This window comes from Geotrypetes seraphini, chromosome 19, assembly GCF_902459505.1.
Source record: "Geotrypetes seraphini chromosome 19, aGeoSer1.1, whole genome shotgun sequence".
In the NCBI taxonomy this organism is placed as follows: domain Eukaryota; kingdom Metazoa; phylum Chordata; class Amphibia; order Gymnophiona; family Dermophiidae; genus Geotrypetes; species Geotrypetes seraphini.
The window spans coordinates 11695548-11715640 of NC_047102.1; the positions used below are offsets into that span (position 1 = coordinate 11695548).

Sequence of the window (20093 nt, forward strand, 5' to 3'; positions counted from 1 at the left end):
AGCTAATAACACTTTTTGTGCTAGACCGGAGCGGTGACACGTTTGACATCAAAGTTGCCATAGAAATACTGCTGATGTCACAATTTGAGCATTGTGATGACATGATTGCAGGATCAGGTGGGAGGTGAGAATGAGCGATGAGAGCAACGAATACAACCACTGATAACTGGTGATTTAATTAGCAAAAGTAGCCAAAAGTAAGACCATTTTTGAAGGAAAAGAAGTAGGTTGAAAGCCTGGAAAAAGTAACCCAGTGCAGGGTTACTTTGCAAAGGATGATGCATCTTCCTGGTCCCTTGTAAGAATGAACCGATACTGGAACGCATGAGTTATTGAGACCCCATGGGTCTTTTTTCAAATGTCACTAGTGCTACGAGAGTTCTAGCTTGTGGACAGGAGACACACTGTATTTTATTGATATCCTATTTTTCTCTTTCTTTCTCTCCAGATTCTGAGAAGGAACGGCCCAGTCCACCAGCAGGGGTTATCTGGCGAGTGACAGGCAGCCTTTTCAACATGACCAAAGGAGCTGTTGGTGCCACCCTTGGAGGAGTTGCTTGGATGGGCAGCAAGAGCCTGGAACTCACAAAAAGTGCTGTGACGAGCGTCCCTGCTGCCGGGGTCGGACTGGTGAAAGGAGGTGTATCCGTAGTGACGGGGGGAGTTGGAGCTGTGGGGTCAGCAGTAGCCAGCAGCGTTCCTTTTACACCAAAGAAGAAGGCCAAGTCTGACTAAAGGTGGCAACGAAGTGGGGGTTATTACATCCTTACGCCTCCCTTCTCATAGAGAGGAGACCCTTTCCAGCATTGGGGATCATGGGGGAGGGGAAAGAGCCCTCTAGTTACAGACACTGACAATGTGTGTGTCTTGGCATTTGCACACTTTTAACCCATTGGTGGGGGGGGGCTGCAAATCTTTGCAGGTGCTTATTCCTTTCCAAACGCATGATGCACAGAGCTGGAAGTCAAGTGTGCTACATTTCTTGATTAAATTCTCTTTTCCTTCCTATTTTGGAAAGAAAAGAAAAAGATGAGCTTGCAAAAGTCCTTCCAGCACTGAGGCTAACCTCTCCTCCCTTCCTCCCAGGGGATGCTTATCCAGGGGCCGAGGCCTTCCTCATAGGGAGCAGTGCCCCAGGGTGAGAATGGGACCCTACGGAATCTAGGCTAGAGGACTATAACAAAGTGGACCTGGTGGAACCTCGGAGCTCGCGTTAACCAGGGTTAGGTTCACTCAGGCTTGGGTTTGGTTTGTTATTTCTATCCCAAAGCATTCTGCTGTTTGTAGTTTAGTTGTCAGTCTCCACTTTTCTCTCTGGCCTTTATATATAGTCTGTGATCCAAGTGATAAGAGTTTAGGAGGAGCATCAGTATTTCAGTCAGAACTTATACGGTGCAACCTCTAGCGCTCTCATAAACCCTATGGTAATAGGACAAGTTGTTATGCTTTAATTCTCTGCAGCGCAATATTTTCTTACCTTCTCCCTTGCAATGTAGTGATATTCTGAATTTTCTGGCCAAGGATGGCATTACTCTTATGTGAATTAATATCATGCCATAGCCTGGACTGTGGCATCTCCGATTCCCATGCTGTGAAGTGAGGTGCCTCTGCATGTCATGAATTCTCACATTATGCCCTGACCAAGCACCTTTGGAAGTATCACTGCCGTTTACTACCTGGGACTCTGTGGCATTTCACCTGGAAATATATTTGGCAGACTGGATGGGTCATATGCTTCTTCTCTGCTATTGTATTCGGTAATAATTCTGTCGTTTGTGTAGGCAGCATCCCAAAATAAGCTGCATTCATTGTTCACAAATGCTTTCTGGGAAGATGTTCCTTGCATCGGGACATGCCTATTATGTAATTCTTATGGTATAAATCGGCCATAATCAATTTATGATACAGAGGTTCTCAAATGGCAGTCATTCCTGTATCAGTGCCTTGTGCCTGCTGTCCCAGTTCAAGTAGGGAGGGCATGCAATAGAAGCATCCTTCTCACCTACCCTTCATTTTTAGGGACACCTTGATTGGATTATGCCAGTTTCTTGAGAGTGTGGTAGTAATCCTTTAGCAGTTTTTCATTTAGGCCCAATGGAATGATTTGAGCATCTTTTATTTCTAAATATGTATAAAGCTTTGAATTCCCAGTCAAGATGACAAATCCATCCTTCTGCTTTGGCCTTTCCAAACATTTTCACTGCAGTCAGTGAACATGCTAGAAACCTTTGGCCTTGCAACTCTCCCCCGCCCCCTCCCTTTTCACCGGTGCAGTGATGGTACAGTCCTTTGTAACATCGCTGTGCTTCCTATAACAAGGGGTTGTGATGTCATGAGTTACTCTTCTGCCAAAAAGTGAAGCGACTAGGAAGTTTGGATTTGCAGAGGGGGAGCTAGAGGCAACTTACTATGAAGATGTTTTAAAATAGAAAATGGCACTTTATTTTGTTTAATGAAAGATTTTCTGAATAAAATATGTGTATAGTGAAAATGTTGTCATTCATATTGTCTCTGTGCCAAGATTGCAACCTAGCTTATTTATCATTTCACCGCATTTTCCAAATAATGATCACTTGGTAGGAACTGGCATAGTTTGCTCCAAAAGAAAACGCAAGAAGCTGCAGTTCCGAGTACTTTCCACAACAAGGCCGCCATCAATCGTAGATGAGGAGGCAGGCTTAGGCCTGCAAACAGCAACTAGTACAGCCTGTAGGCTGAAAATTTGTAGTGTTCCCCCGCGAATGCGCGGTTCTCCTGGACTCACTCATTCGCAGTATGCTTCGACCGCCTCTTCTTGTACTAAAGTCAGGCTACACCAATCAGGAGCTGCGTGTCAAAGGTGAGAGGGCGGGCCGGAGCCAGAGAGGAGGAGGAGGAGGGGGGCGTGTCACAAGCGCGAGGTTTAGGTGACTGGCCACGACGAGGGGATGCGACTGCAAGCACTTCCTGCGGGACAACTGGCTGCTTATGCTTTAAACCGTGTCCGATATTCATGGTTTTTCCTAATTCACGAGCATTTCAAGAACGTAACCCCTGCAAATTTCAGGGGAGTACTGTATACTATCCAGCTGGCTGTTAAATGGGTACCTGAAATTGGAACAGCTTTTCTATAGAAAGCATGACCTCCGTTATCTGTATGCATCATAGGGGTAAAAAAAGGGTTCACAATTCATAGATGAGAAAATTAGGTTTGCATCTGGCTCTTCAAAAGATATCATGAAATGACCTTCTACCAAAGAGCTCACATTTCTTTCTTAACTAAATCTATAAAGGATATTTAATTATTTATTCGCTCATTCTCACTTGATATACCGTGTTATATTAAAATATCTAAATTGTTTACAATTTTTTTAAAAATGCAGAGGGAGAGGAAAGAACAAGCTATAGCAGGGTTGCCTAATTCCAGTTCTCGAGATCTACTGGCGGGCCAGGTTTTTAGGATATCCACAATGAACATGCATGAGAGAGATTTACATACCAGGAAGGCAGTGCAGGCAAATCTCTCTCATGCATATTCATTGGGGAAATCCTGAAAACCCAACTGGATTGTGGCCCTCAAGGAGGGACTTTGAGACCCCTGGTTTAAAGGATTCTGTAGTGCAGTGGTTCTCAACCCTGTCCTGGGGACCCCCCAGCCAGTCGGGTTTTCAAGCTATCCCTAATGAATATGCATAAGAGAGATTTGCATACCTGTCACTTCTATTATATGCAAATCTCTCTCATGCATATTCATTAGGGATAGCTTGAAAACCCGACTGGCTGGGGGGTCCCCAGGACAGGGTTGAGAACCACTGCACTACAGTGCACTCCTCTTCGGGGAGGAGGGAGCACTTTCATTTATATTTCTGAATCGATTTTTCAGTAAGGACAAAACGATCTATAAATCACAGATGAAGTACCAGTACCCCAAGAATGATTCAGCTATATTGCAACTTTTTTTTTTATTATTATTATTGAAGAAAAACACACACACAATTAAATCAAAATTGCCATGGTCTTGTTTGTCTGGGAGAAAAAGAGTTTGTCACAACGAAACAGCACAGCGGCCAGCAAAACAGGTATCAATCTGACAGGGCAGACCGACAACACAAAGGAGCAAACAAGCAAGCCATCTTTTGACAGACAAAATTATTCAACAAAAATCTAGCGGCATAAAGTATTGATTTATTCACAAATTAGATCGTTTGGATTTCACCAATTCCTCTCTACAGAGTGCAAAATACCCTTAATCATATCCTTCTGAAAAGCTAAACATTTTTTTAAAAATTATTATTTATTTATCAATTTTAAACATAATACCAAGAATTAATCTTGTACAGACAAGAAGGCACAGCTTACAACAAATAAGAATTCTATATCAAGAAAATAATATAGAAGCTACTCCTTCTCAAGCCCACATTATAATGAAGATCCTTGATTACATGAGCGAATTTACCTAAGAAAAATCTTTAAGAAAACAAAATGCCAACATCTGATACCAGAATTTTAATTACTAAGAATTCAAACTTGACACCCCTTCGAGGCGTTTTAAGGACAGAAATGCAGTTAAGTGTGACGCTTCAAAGAACACATTTCAAGGATTTATATTTAACTACACATGTGTAGTTAAAAGATAAACATTTTATTCATAAGCTTGTGTGTGTTTCCTGTCACTCCAGGATGCTCTTACATTCGTGATTGGATTTTGAGGTTTTCTAAATTTTGAGAATACTGAAACAGGAATCCTGATGTTGGTTGCCTGACACTCCATATGCATTATGTTCAGTACTCTGTAACCTGCCAGATGTTCTGGAAGTTTGAAATGTCTGTTTTAAAATAGTTTCAAGTTTATTTAAAAATTTCTTATACCGTCTAATCAGACTTCTAGGCGGTGTACAATATTAATAAAAACATATATTGACTATAATACAAACTTAAAATTGGTAGACATCTTTAGAGGTAGTTAATACCAAGCAGGAAGAGTTTGATAGTACATGTAACCATTATGTCTCAGGTTGACCATATGTTCTTGGTTGTCTTACATCCTGCTAGACTAGTCCAGAAAACCAGATTATGTCCCTCTATTAGCAGATGGAAATCTAGACCAGGAGTAGGCAATTCCAGTTCTCAAGAGCCACAGGCAAATCAGGTTTTCAGGACCTCCACCATAAATATGCATGAGATAGATTTGCATCTCAAGGAGACAGTGCATGCAAATCCATCTCATACATATTTATGGTGGAGATCCTGAAAATTTGGCCTGCCTGTGGCTCTCGAGGACATCTCTACAAACAATAAAACAGTCCAGACCGTAAAGTACATCAGTGACCAGCACTTTGCAATCGACAGTCTCTACCCTTCCTCATATAACAATCTCAGACCTTGTATTTCATGCGACAAAACAAGTCCTTTTTGAGTAATTTCTTAAAATTCTGTATATTCTGCCGTTGACAAATATACTTAGGGAAGTTGTTCCATCCCCTGGGCCCAATGCAATGGAAGATACTATCCCTGGAAAATGTTAACCTCAGATTCCGTAATGATGGAATTTGCAGATCAAAATGGCCTGCAAACCGAAGCAATCAAGGCCGGTCACGTGGCAGGATACTCTGGAGCAGGAATGGTTACCAGTAACCTATAGCGTATCCTGTCACTAAGCTTCAACCAGTACAAACTTATATAATAGTCAGTCACATACTCCCGTCTTCCCAATCTAAACAGAGATCTTACCACCGAATTTTGGGCAACCTGTAGCGTACACAAAGCTGACCCCGGCACTCCCATGACCACCAAAATACAATAATCGAGGGCAGATAGCACCAACGTCTGCAACGCCGTCCTAAAAAAATGTGTCGCCAAATAAAGCCTAAGACCGTTCACCATCCGGAGATTGAAGTACACCTTCTGCACTACTGCTAGCACCTGCCCTTTCAGAGTAAGTCCCGAGTCCATAAGAACGCCTAGATATTTCACCTCCTGCAACACTGCCAGTAACTCGATTGCCTCTGGGACCTCAGGACCTAACGTCTTTCATCAGAATCAGCCAAGTTCTATGGAAGATAAAAGCAAAAAAAAAAATTTAGTGTGTTTTATTTTTCATTTCAGAGTAGAATGTTAGGAGTTAGGAAAGGAATGAAAAGCAAAGATGAAAATACCTTTGTATCATTCTATGGTATGGCTGCACCTCGAATACTGTGGGCAATTCTGGTTGTTGTATCTAAAAAAGAGATATAGCAGAATTAGAAAGGTGCAGAGAAGGACGACAAAAATGAGAAAAGGGATGGGATGACTTCATTTATGAGAAAAGGCTAAAGAGGCTAGGGCTCTTCAGCTTGGAGAAGAGATGGCTCAGGGGTGATATGACAAAGGTTTATAAAATACTGAGTGAAGTGAGAAGGGTAGATGTGAATTGCTTGTTTACTCGTTCCCAAAATACAAGGACTAGGAGGCATGCAATGAAGCTACTAAGTAGTAGATTTAAACTGGAGAAAATATGTCTTTACTCAATGTGTAATTAAACTCTGGAATTCATTGCCAGAGAATGTGGTGAAATGTGTTAGCTTAGCAGGGTTTAAAAAAAAAAAGTTGAGATCGTTTGTTGACTGAGACTAGGGGGCTCCTACGTCACTGGGTGAATGTTCCTCTCTCGCTGATGGGTCGTGTTCATCTCTTCTGGATGGTTGTCTTTCCTAAGTGGTTATATCTGTTACAAACACTTCCCTTGTTTCTTTTGAAAAAGGACCTGGCCAGTCTTCAGAGATCGGTTCTCTCCTTTTGTTGGGGAGGCAAGAAAGGTAAAATGAACAGGGCTTTTCTTTATGGATCCTGGTCTACGGGTGGCTTGGGGCTTCTCTCGGTTCATCTTTATAATTTGGCCTGTTTGCTCTGCCATTTTTGCTGGCTCTCACTACACCGATGTAGCTTTGGAAGCCGCTTATTTTTTTTCCCTTATCTCTTACATTGGGATGGGAAGCAGCGGTTGGGTCCTGGGGCTCATAGTTGTTTGGCACTCCCGCTGTTCAGGGCTTGGCGGTGTTTGTTGCAGTTTTGGGGCCATTCATCTTCTAGCTCAGTTCTACTGTCCATAGTGGGTAACGCAGCCTTTTGTCCTGGTCAGGATAATATTGTTTTTAAACGATGGGCGCGAAAAGGGCTTTGTAATCTGGGGCATTTCCTTCAGGCGGATGAGAGTCTTTCTCCTTTTCCAGCTCTCCAGGCGTCCTGGTCACTGAGTGCTTTGGATCATTTTGCGTATCGACTGCTCTCTCATTACGTTGCCACTCTGCCTAGGGAGTCCCTACAGCATGCCTTTTTGGTCACCTTGCAGGATTTCTTTTTCCATGACAATTGGGATTGGCTCTAGGTGTCTCAATACCATCGCCGGCTGGTGGCTCTGCAGCCGCAGAGGGACTATTCTCAGCTTCTGGCTCCATGGACTTGGGCTGATGCCCTCGAGTGGCATCCTTGTCTGCTATGGTGCAGCAAATCCCTCAGGTGGTGAAGAGTGCTGAGTTTTAGGAATGTCAATTTCGGGTCCTTCATCGGGGTTATATTTCTCAGAAGCCTCTACCTCTACCTGTTTGAAATGCCGCCATGTTGATAATTCTCTAGTACATGGTCTTTGGTCTTGTACAGTTACTGCTACCTTTTGGTCGGAGGTCTGTTGTTACTTACAGACCCTGGTGGGCTACGCCCTTCTCAGGTTGAGGGCATCCTCTTTATAGCTAAGGGTTTTCTGGGTGGGCTCTCTGCCGGTGATTCTTTACTTATCCGCAAGGGCTATATAATAGGTAAAAAATGTATTCTAAATCTTTGGCTTCAGGACTCCCCACCCACCATTTGGTATTGGCACAACAAATTCCATCTATTAATGATCTGGGAATCTTTGTCAGTTCGGTTTTCTCGTCCTCGTAGTAAACTTTTTTTGTGCATTTGGGCATCTTATTTGATTACTTTACCCCCTCTGATTAAAAGCCAAGTACTCAACCAACTGCGGAAGCCAGTGCTCCCCGGAATGCCAGTGGGTTAAGGGTGGGACGGCGGGGGAGGGGCTTTTACTGTAGGGTGGGGCTTGGCCGAGTCCGGGTATAAGAACCCAACCTGGACTTTGACTGTCTCCACTTGTTCTGGTGGTCTGTTGCTTTGTGCTCTGTATCTTGTAGTCTGAAAATGTTGTATCAACTGTTTTCTTAGTTTGTATTTGGTCGTTCAATAAACTGTTTTGGAAAAAAAAAAAAAAAGGTTAATCTGCTTTAAGTGATCTGTAACCTGTCATTAAAATCATCTGTGGTACCAGAAGATTGGAGGGTGGCCAATGTTAATACCAATTTTTAAAAAGGGCTCCAAGGGAGATCTGGGAAATTACAATTCGCTATGCCTGACTTCAGTGCTGGGCAAAATAGTGGAAACAATTATAAAAAAATAAAATTGTGGAACATGTAGACCAGGGGTGTCAAAGTCCCTCCTCGAGGGCCACAATCCAGTCAGATTTCAGGATTTCCACAATGACTATGCATGAGATCTATTTGCATGCACTGCTTTCATTGTATGCTAATAGATCTCGTGCATATTCATTGGGGAAATCCTGAAAACCAGACTGACTTTGACACCTGTGATGTAGACAGACATGATTTAATGACACAGAGTCGGCATGGGTTCAGCCAAGGGAGGTTTTGCCTCACCAATTTGATTGACTTCTTTGAAGTTGTGAATAGACATGTGGATAAAAGCGAGCCGGTTGATTTAGGGCAGGGATGTCAAAGTCCCTCCTCAAGGACCGCAATCCAGTCGGGTTTTCAAACAAAAAAGGCAAGGGTGGTGTCTTTTCAACCAGTGATAAAATCTTTATTCAAGTAAGAATCCCAACAAGGATCTCTGTTTCAGCGTATGAAAAACACCTTCCTCAGGGGACACTAACACAGTAATGACACTGTAGTCTAGCGATGCGTGAGCGGTCAAACAGCAGCATACAAATATTGAGGGCAATATTAGCACTTTAACAATATCAGAAGCAATGGTTGATAACAGAAGACCGACCACATTTTGGAAGGAAGCAGATGACATTCCCCCAACCAAGGTACTTTCCACTTCACAGGGCTATGAGTGTGAATGCAGTTGAGTGGGAAACGCCTGAGGAGACTTGTCTGGATCAGCAGCACTATGGAGATGGAGTCTTTCTTTGCTACATTGACAAAAAGGATGCCATCCCTACTGAGGATGGTACAGCTCCTGCAACCTCAAAGTAATAGAAAGTAGAAGCTTTGACTGTTTAGGTGGCTACCTATGGGAGAAATTGGCTTGGTGGTTCTCAGATGGTGTTAGCAACTGCCACAGAATGAGAACATGGAGCAGTTGGAGGCAGGAATGGCCATCCTCAAAGATACAATCTAATCTGATATGTATTTCTGCCGAGGGGCCTGGTGGTCATAGCGACAGCCAGGTGGCTAGATAGCAGACTCCTTTTTCAAGGGACACTCTTGTTTAGTGGAGAAGCTGGACAAAAAGCTGGGGGACATCAAACTGCAGTGGCTCCCAGAGGATTGCAATAAGATCACCGAGACTAATAGTTTGTGGCCAAAATTCAAAGAACAGCGGAGGTTTTTCTTTTTCAAGGCCTATGGAATGCTCCCCTCAAGCTTCCCTCTGTTTCAACCATTTTGAACTTTTGAAAAGCCTTGGGAGTCCTTGGCACTGAGTTCTGGAGGATTCAGGAAAATCCAATGACTATCTTCAGGCTCTCTTTCAAATGGTACCTGGGGCCTGTTGCCTCTGACGTTTCTACAAGGAGTGGGCCTGGCTAACCTCAGATCAGTGGATATTGGAGGTTATTCAGCAGGGGTATACCTTTGATCTAGCATCCAAAATATCCCTGCAGGTCAGAATCTAAGGAGGCAGTATGGATTACCCGCTTCTGGACCATGAGGCTATTTTCACAGTCCCACAGGATGAGTTCTGCTAGGACACTTATTCTATCTATTTTGTAGCCCTGAAGAAGGGAGGGCAACTGATCCTGGACTTTGAAGACTATGTATGTCTAAAAGTCCTGCACTTCTATATGGAAACCTTGCACTTGGTAATAGGTCCTGACCCTCCTAGACCTATATTTTCCTTATTGAATTGCATTAAGTGTATCTCCATAGTCCAAATTGGTTGCAGTGCTGGCAAAGCTTCCTGTTCTAGGCTCTCCCCTTAGGCCTCAAAGGTACTACTTAATAACATCATTGCATGCCTGTTAGGCCTTGTGAATGGCTCAGTTACTCTTTACAAAAGTACATCTACCTGTTCTCTCATTAGCTATAAATCTCTATAATATCTTGTCTCTAAGCTGAAAAGCCCTAACCTTTTTTTGCCTTACCTCATAGGGGAATTGTTCCATTCCCTATACCATTTTTATCACCCTTTTCTTTACTTTTTTTCCAAGTCAGCTATAGGGACTGAGGTTAATCACTTGTCCCTGCAGCTCTACTAGCCTTTCATATCAGAATCTGTTGCTTGGTAGTCCATGTGCAGCAATGCAAAAACAGTAGCATAAATCTATAGGTAGGGAAATGCCAGGAACTTTCAGCTGATACTAGCTTAGGCCGTGCAGAACCTCAGAGCCACCTTAGCAACCCACATAACCAGTCCCAACAATTGTCAGGCATATTTCCTCAACCGCAAAATTTTAAGAGCCATAGAATAGGAAAAATAAGTAAAAAGGACTTTCAGATGATCATTTACTGATTGGTGGGGGGGAGAAACTTCCGTTCTGGGTTTCAAATGCAAGTTGGATGCATACCTTCTTGCTAATCATATTGAGGGATACGGGAAATCCGGGTCTCCATAAAGGAGTACCTAAATGGGCCTCCGCGTGTGCGGATCGCCGGACTAGATGGACCTAGGTCTGATCTGGCGAAGGCGTTTCTTATGTTCTTATGAAAGAGGGAGGTTTTCTATGATGAATTATGGCATCTGCCAAAAACTGGAAGGTGGATTTTTCAGCAGAAAGGAACTAGCCTCCACCAGCATAAATATGCTTGTTCAGCTGTGGCCTCCAAACCAGTTTCTTTGTGTTTCCACTGTGGCCAGTGGTTGGGTACCTATTAGAGCGAGTAGAGAGCCATGTAGCACTGGCGATTCTCCTGGTGCTTGATTGGCCCAGGCATTAGTAAGCAGATCTTTTGAAGCATCTGTTGAAATTCCTTCAAATAAAAGCCTCGTATACAAGGACCAGACTCTGGTTTCACTTGTACCAATGCCCTTGAGAGGTGCCACATAAGCATCACTACTAATGAAAAAAAAGTTTTTGCTCAAGGCACATAAGCAATCAGTGTCTCTGACATAAGTGTAAGTCTAAAGCATTTTAAATTCTGCTGATCTACTGAAAATCCTAGCCTTTCTTACAGGTGGTACTAGAGAAGGGTTTGGTAGAGGGTGAATTGTTCCTCCACAATGAGGATTATACCACTAGCAGATCTGAATCTAACATAAGAATAGCCCTACTGGGTCAGACCAATGGTCCATCAAGCCCCGTAGCCCACTCTCACAGTGGCCAATCCAGGTCACTAATACCTGGCCAAAACCCAAAGAGTAGCAATATTCCATTCTACCGATCCAGGGCAAGCAGTGGCTTCCCCCGTGTCTTTCTCAATAACAGACTATGGACTTTTCCTCCAGGAACTTGTCCAAACCTTTCTTAACTATTCTCCTCGAGGGCCGCAATCTATTAGCATACAATGAAAGCAGTGCATGCAAATAGATCTCATGCATATTCATTGGGGAAATCCTGAAAACCCAACTGGATAGCGGCCCTCGAGGAGGGACTTTGACACCCCTGATCTAGCTGCTATCCGGGCAAGAATGGGCAGAAGTTAGCTGGGTGGTTAGTAATCCACAGAGAAGACAGGACCATCCTGCCAATTGTGAATAGAGGCAGAGAACGGGCATGCAGAATGTGTTTTTCATTCTGGAGGAAATCATATAGGTTTTGAATGAAAGTGATGGTATATCTGTGTACCGGAGCAGGGGTGGGGGTGGGGACAGGCTAGGAAATGGTGTACAAGGATTACAGAGGAAATGATGAACTGAGACAGAGTAGTAGGCACAGTTAGCCTTACATTGATTGGGTTGTGGAGTGAATTGTCTGAGTTTCCATTATCTCCTATGGGGAAAGTTGCCTTGATATACGAGCGCTTTGGATTACGAGCATGCTTCTGGAACGAATTATGCTCGTAAACCAAGGCACCACTGTATTTGATAATGGTTTCATATTTAAAGCATACACCCAAGGATTTACAACAGCCAGGATAAACGCTGCCACTCACAAAGCACAGACCCCTGAAATTATGCAAGTCCACTAGTCAAACTCTAATTATGAAGTGCACCTTTTGCCTGAGAATCTGGTTCTCTAGCCTCATTCCAACTGGTGTAAAGTTACAACTAAGGGAGTCTTTAAGGACAAAACACTGGCACCCATTTAAGCCATCAGTACAAAAGTTCCCACTTTTTACTCTTCCACAAACTTCTCTAGAGGTCCCAAATTCCCTGATCTATACCCAGGCTAGCCTGAAGGAAGTGCAAGAGCATCTTCTGTGGATGTAACTTTTTAAAGCAACACCTTCCTTTAATTTCACAGCTGTGGAATGCAGGTGGTAGGCACGAGTTGATGTCTACATCCCAATGCAAAGGAAATAGTGGGCAGAATTCAGAGCCTGCCTCCTTCATCATTGCACTAAAGGTGCCATTTATATTTTTAAACTACCATAAAAATAAGGATCAATAAACTAATTGAAGGTGACATCCTTTTCTGAGGCTGTCATAATTTTGTGACCAGCTTTCAAGAGCTCTACTCACTTCAGGCCAGTGGATTAAGGATATTTTTATTAGGAATTATTTACTGCCTTTTTGGAGAAACCTCACCCAAGGCAGTGTAGAGCAAGAATAAGCCGGATCTAGGCAATAATAACAGCAGTAAAAATAATCAAAACCGTACACATTATGGTATAGAATACTATTTACAACATCAACACAATGTGCTATAAAATATCTTGATAAGGTTTAGACAGAGGTGGAACATATAGACTGAAAAGCTAGAGTAACGGGAGTTAGAAAAAAGGGGACATGAAGTCAGGTGCATGAACATGACCTCAGCTAGGGCAGGAGTGGAAACGACAGTCCTCCTACTGTATGAGTAGCTGGTGTTAGTCCTTCTCTGAAGGTATAAGTATGTTGTAAGGAGGATTGGCGATGTGAGGAAAGTGATGAAAATGGAACAGGCGTGTACAGGAAACTGTGGAAACACAATGTTCTCGGACCTTGGAGATAATTTATTCAACATTTTGGGTGTTGGGTCCTTCTAAAAGACACTTGTGGATTACTGTTTTATAGCTGTGATTGCTTTTATCAAGAAAATGTTGAATAAATTATCTCCAAGATCCGAAAACATTGTGTTTCCACAGTCTTGTTTGTTTGGATCTCTTCAGTTCCTGTGGAAATTTGGGTCCTCTTGCTTTAGGTGTTCAATAAATTCATTGGTTTATCTACAGTATATTTGATTTTGGGAGGAAGGTAAAGAAGCCGCTGTTTACAGTTATAGGAAGACTAAGGGGTCCTTTTACTAAGGCGCGCTAGAACAAGCATGGTCCCTTTTTAAGGACAAAGTCACAGAGGCGCAAAATTTATATATACCGCGTATCAACAAGGGTTCCAAGAGGAAGAAGAACAAGGAACCGACGTGGCTCACTGTAGCAGTGAAGGAAGCGATCAGAGACAAGAAGACTTCGTTTAAGGAATGGAAGAGGACAAAAATGGAAGAAAACTGGAAAAAGCACAAACAACATCAACGTAAGTGCCAAAGTGGTAAGAGGGGCCAAAAGAGACTACGAAGAAAAAATAGCCAAGGAGGCCAAAAACTTTAAGCCGTTCTTTCAATATATTAAGGGGAAACGACTTGCGAAGGAAGCGGTGGAGCCATTAGATGACCAGAGAATAAAGGGAGTACTAAAGGAGGACAAAGCCATCATCGACAAACTGAACACATTTTTTTGCGTCTGTATTTATCATAGAGAATATTAGGGATACTGACAGGGACAACGATCAGTATGGAAGAGGTATACAGACAGACTGATAGGCTAAAAAATGATAAATCCTCAGGACCGGATGGCATCCACCTGAGGGTAATCAAGGAACTGAAAGGGGTTATAACTGAACTGCTCCAACTAATAGCCAATCTGTCGATCAAATCAAGAAAGATTCCGGAAGACTGGAAAGTGGTGCATGCTACGCCGATCTTCAAGAAAGGTTCAAGGGGAGATCCAGAAAACTACAAACCAGTGAGTCTGACTTTGGTTCCGAGAAAGATGGTAAAGGTGCTGATAAAGGACCACATCATCGATCACCTTGATGGACACAAACTGATGAGGACCAGCCAGCACGGCTTCAGCAAAGGAAGATCTCATTTAACAAACTTACTGCACTTCTTCGAAGGAGTAAATGGGCAGATAGACAAAGGTGACCCGGTCAACATCGTATATCTAGATTTTCAGAAGACATTTGACAAGGTTCTGCATGAACGCCTACTTCGGAAAATTGCGAGCCATGGAATCGAGGGTGATATACTCACGTGCATTAAAAACTAGTTGGCGGATAGGAAACAGAGAGTGGGGATGAATGGTCAATATTCAGACTGGAAAAGTGTCACGAGTGGAGTGCAGCAGGGTTCGGTGCTTGGGCCTGTGCGCTTCAACATTTATAAACGACCTAGAACTTGACATGACTAGTGAGGTGATTAAATTTGCGGCTGATACAAATTTATTCAGATCTTTTTCATCACCGTCATTTTTCTATCTTAGGTCAATCAATTATATTATCTCGTCTTGATTACTGTAATGTTTTGCTACCTTGGCATTACAAAAATTTGTCTTCATAGATTACAATTAATTCAGAATACTGCTGCGAAGCTGATCTTTGGAAAACGTAAATTTGACCATGTGACCGCTCTGCTTCAGAGTTTTCATTGGCTAACGGTTTATTTTAGAATTCAATTTAAATGTGCTTGTATTTCTTTTTAAATTCTACATGGTATCTTTAATCTTCTTATTTCTTTATTTTGGAACGTTTACCAGTTCTCCTTTGCAAGAGGTATCCAACAATTTTAACTCTCCCTTCCTTCTAAAAAAAGGGATTAAAAGAGTCAAGATCTTCAGTCAATCTTTGGTCTTTAAATTCTCCCAACTCTGGAATGATCTTCCCTTTTTTTAAGGAGTTCCAGTTTGTTTCAATTTTTCCGTAAATCTTTAAAAACTACTCTATTTACCAAACATTTTGAAAAATAATTATTTTGAAATTTTGCTATTATCTTCTATTTATCATTTGTAAATCATTCCCTGTTTATTTAATTGCTGTAAACCAAGTCGAGCTTTCTCAGAATACTCAGTATACAAAGTTAAGTGAGGACACAGAAGAATTGCGAAGACCTACAAAGAGACATAAATACGCTTGAGGAATAGACCGCGAAATGGCAAATGAGGTTCAATGTGGATAAGTGCAAGGTGATGCATGTCGGTAACAAAAATCATATGCACCAATACAGGATGTCTGGAGCTATACTCGGAGAGAGCCCCCAGGAAAGAGACTTGGGAGTCAATGAAACCGTCCGTGCAATGCACGGTGGCGGCAAAAAGGGCAAACAGAATGCTAGGAATGATTAAGATCTGAAAAGGTTATCATGCCATTGTAGCCGGCATGGTACACTCCCACCTGGAATACTGCATCCAACACTAGTCACCGTACATGAAAAAGGACATAGTACTACTGGAAAGAGAAGAGCGACAAAAATGGCTAAGGGACTTGGGGAGCTGCCATACAACGAGAGGATAGAGAAACTGGGCCTCTTCTCCCTTGAGAAGAGAAGACTGAGAGGAGACATGATCGAAACATTCAAGACATTGAAGGGAATTGACTTAGTAGAGAAAGGGAGACTGTTCATCCTCTCCAAGGTGAAGAGAACGAGAGGGCACTCGCTAAAGTTAGAAAGGAAAAAGATTCCGTACAAACGTAAGTAAGTTCTTCTTCACCCAGGGAGTGGTAGAAACCTGGAATGCTCTTCCGGAGGCTATTATACGGGAAAACACCCTTCAGGATTCAAGACAAGGTTGGATAAGTTCCTATTGGATCAGAACATACGCAAGTAAGGCTAGACTCTAATAGAGCACTGGTCTTTGCTGGATTGCTTGAGCAGACTGCTGGGCACGAAGGACCCACTGGTCTGACCCAGCAGCGACAATTCTTATGTTCTTTGCACGCGCACCAAGACGCACTAGCACACTTTAGTAAAAGGACCCCTATTTATCATGCACCACAAAGAACAAGGTGGCACTGCTGGGGGGACCACTGTACCAGACTAGACTACCGCATTGATGACCTCAGGATCAGAACCTTCAAACGTACCCAGTAGTGTAAGACATAAAATGATCAACTATAACAGTGCGCATAGTATGGCCAGAGATTTCAGACTAGTTTTGATAACTAGGGGTAAGACAGGGGAGGAGGTCTGAGTGTTGGATTGAGAAAAAGAGGGAATTAGAAGCTGACTGAGAATGACTGAGGTTTATTTTTGCCTTCTTTTTGTTGGGCTGGTTTAATTTTGCTATTTTTTTCCTGCTTTTATTTTTAGGATTTTTCTTTGGGGTTCTTTGATATTGAAGATTTCCCTTCTGTTGTGCCTTTTACGCACCTCTAGTGTTGAACTTATTGTATTATCTTTTCCCTCTTCCTTCTCTTTTATAGGTAAACGTAAGTAATTCTTTCTTTCATAGGTGCTATAGTTAGATTGTGAGCCCATTGGGACAGAGAGGGAATTCAAAGTACCAGATTAGAACTTTGGCCATTAATCAATTTAATTGTGTTTTAAACCACTTCGAATCTTTGGGAGATTTAGCAGTATATAAGACACCACATTAAATTAAATCCACAATTTAATCCCTACCAATAACAACCTAAGGCTACCCTAACTCATATCCAAGTTTATTTTTGCTTATGTATGTGGGTTTTGAATATTGGTGGTGGTGAGACTGTAAAGTATCAAATAGTAGAGGCTGTCTGCTATTATTTGTGGTTTTTGCCAGGTACTAGTGCCTTGGATTGGCCACTGCGAGGATGGACTACTGGACTAGATGAACCATTGGTCTGACCCAGTAAGGCTATTCTTATGTTCTTGTGAGCCAAGTATAGGACAATCCATCCATTTTGACATCACTAGTGAGGTTGGTTCTTAGACATTGGTGGAAAGAGGCATTGTGACATCACAATATCAGCTCTGGAATGTTGCTACTGTACTATTTGGGTTTCTGCCAGGTACTTGTGACCTGGATTGGCCACTGTGAGGACAAGCTAGATGGACCATTGTGGTCTGACCCAGTGAGGCTATTATTATATCTCTCTGTGCGCATAGAATTTCTATCAATGATCAAATGATCATTGATAGAAATAGAAGGCATTGGTAGGAATATAATTGAAGGGCTGAAGGCGGCATTTGGGAGCTATCAATTTTAAGTATGGAAATTTATAGCCAATTCAATGTTAGTGTTAGGGATGGTACCATGTGAATGGGATCAAACTAGGACTTGAGTTGGATCTTCTGCTTCCCAGGTCAGTTGGGGATGGAAATGTGTAGACAGCAATCAAAGGCATTGGGTGGGGTCGAGAGTCATGGTTATTGCTCAAGGGGAGCATCAGCTGCTGGCTAGATATAGATCCCTGACTTCAGAGTTTCAGTCAAAGCCTTTTCAGATAGCCCCTGGGCAAGAACACTTACTGTTGAGAGATTTAAAGAATGAGGTGGAGGAATTTATAAACTCATTCTTCTCTCTTCCAAGATGGTACAAGACCAGAAAAGACAACTACTCATACCAGATAGGCCAGTCATATAACTACATAAGCTATTTAAACAAATACAAAAAGAATATTTAGAAGCCTAGTCTCCACCTAAAAATAAGCATCTGAATTATATGCGTTAGACCTGATATTCAGCAGAGCGAGTTGTTTAGGTAGGACTGCTTAATATATGATCCTGAACTTAAGCAAATACATTACCGTATTTTCGCGGATATAACGCGCACCATTGTAAAACGCGCACAGGGGTATAGCGCGCAGAAATCACGATATGTACAAAAACTTTTCTATACCGCGCTCACGGGTATACCGCGCATGCTGCCCGACGCTCCTTTCGCCCGCCCTGACTTTCCGTGCGCTGTCCCGACTCTCCGTTCACCCCCCCTGACTTCCGTGCACTGTCCCCCCTTGAAGGTCTGTCCCCATCCTGAAAGCCTGATGCCCCCCCCCCGACGTCCGATACATCCCTCCCCCCGAAGGACCGCCGACTCCCCAACAATATCGGGCCAGGAGGGAGCCCAAATCCTCCTGGCCACGGCGACCCCCTAACCCCACCCCGCACTACATTACGGGCAGGAGGGATCCCAGGCCCTCCTGCCCTCGACGCAAACCCCCCTCCCCCCAACGACCGCCCCCCCCAAGAACCTCCGACCGCCCCCCAGCCGACCCGCGACCCCCCTGGCGACCCCCCCACCCCCCTTCCCCGTACCTTTGGTAGTTGGGCCAGAAGGGAGCCCAAACCCTCCTGGCCACGGCGACCCCCTAACCCCACCCCGCACTACATTACGGGCAGGAGGGATCCCAGGCCCTCCTGCCCTCGACGCAAACCCCCCTCCCCCCCAGCCGACCCGCGACCCCCCTGGCCGACCCCCACGACCCCCCCACCCCCCTTCCCCGTACCTTTGGAAGTTGGCCGGACAGACGGGAGCCAAACCCGCCTGTCCGGCAGGCAGCCAACGAAGGAATGAGGCCGGATTGGCCCATCCGTCCTAAAGCTCCGCCTACTGGTGGGGCCTAAGGCGCGTGGGCCAATCAGAATAGGCCCTGGAGCCTTAGGTCCCACCTGGGGGCGCGGCCTGAGACACATGGTCGGGTTTGGCCCATGTGCCTCAGGCCGCGCCCCCAGGTGGGACCTAAGGCTCCAGGGCCTATTCTGATTGGCCCACGCGCCTTAGGCCCCACCAGTAGGCGGAGCTTTAGGACGGATGGGCCAATCCGGCCTCATTCCTTCGTTGGCTGCCTGCCGGACAGGCGGGTTTGGCTCCCGTCTGTCCGGCCAACTTCCAAAGGTACGGGGAAGGGGGGTGGGGGGGTCGTGGGGGTCGGCCAGGGGGGTCGCGGGGGGGCGGTCGGAGGTTCTGGGGGGGGGGCGGTCGGGGGAGGGGGGGGGGTTTGCGTCGAGGGCAGGAGGGCCTGGGATCCCTCCTGCCCGTAATGTAGTGCGGGGTGGGGTTAGGGGGTCGCCGTGGCCAGGAGGGTTTGGGCTCCCTTCTGGCCCAACTACACAAAGTACGGGGAAGGCGGGTGGGGGTGTCGTGGGGGTCGGCCAGGGGGGTCGCGGGTCGGCTGGGGGACGGGCGGAGGTTCTTGGGGGGGGGCGGTCGTTGGGGGGGGGGGGTTTGCGTCGAGGGCAGGAGGGCCTGGGATCCCTCCTGCCCGTAATGTAGTGCGGGGTGGGGTTAGGGGGTCGCCGTGGCCAGGAGGGTTTGGGCTCCCTCCTGGCCCGATATTGTTGGGGAGTCGGCGGTCCTTCGGGGTGAGGGTGCGAGTGGTCCTGCCGGGGGGGGGGGATGTATCGGACGTCGGGGAGTCGGCCGGGCAAGAGGGCTTGGGCTCCCTCTTGCTCCGATCGTGGATGCGGGTGCGGGTGGGAGCGCGTGCGAGCGGTCGTTCGGGGTGGGGGTGCGAGCGGTCCTGCTGGGGGGGTGAATCGGGCGTCGGGCGGGGTGGGAACTATGTTTAAAAACTTTTGTATACCGCGCTCAGGCATATAACGCGCGAGGGGTATGCGCGGTACGTAAAATCACGTATAACGCGCGCGTTATATCCGCGAAAATACGGTATTTAAATTAACACTGCTGCTTATGTAGTTGCCCTAGATTTACAAGCTATACTGAATATCGTATAACATTTTTCATTGAATAATCAAGGACACCTGTAACAATCTAGTTCCTCCAAATTTCCTTCAACCCTCCTCCTGTCATCCTTTTACTTTACACCTGCCATATTTATTGTCAAAGCTGTAA

At 44.6% G+C, this 20093-nt stretch overlaps 2 protein-coding genes across 15 annotated transcripts in view; one reads left to right on the forward strand and one right to left on the reverse strand.

Annotated features, from left to right (window-relative positions):
- Positions 1–3359, forward strand: part of LOC117352329 (transmembrane protein 263-like) — a 169039-nt gene extending 165680 nt beyond the window's left edge. Inside the window, exon 3 of the mRNA XM_033928757.1 lies at positions 449–3359. Within this exon, the coding sequence (XP_033784648.1) occupies positions 449–735 (287 nt within the window). The 3' untranslated portion in view covers positions 736–3359. The remainder of the gene's footprint in view (positions 1–448) is intronic.
- The window catches only part of CHST1 (carbohydrate sulfotransferase 1), a 144528-nt gene that overhangs the window by 40125 nt on the left and 84310 nt on the right, over positions 1–20093 (reverse strand). For 11 of the 14 annotated variants that reach the window (XR_004537659.1, XR_004537654.1, XR_004537658.1 and 8 more), the window contains 2 exons: positions 6135–6196; positions 4143–6029 (listed from right to left, as the gene is read on the reverse strand). The gene's annotated coding sequence lies outside the window, so the exon portion shown is untranslated. Of the gene's footprint in view, positions 1–4142; positions 6030–6134; positions 6197–20093 lie in introns of those variants that run through there. The other 3 variants (XR_004537662.1, XR_004537652.1, XR_004537651.1) reach the window with 2 other exon arrangements.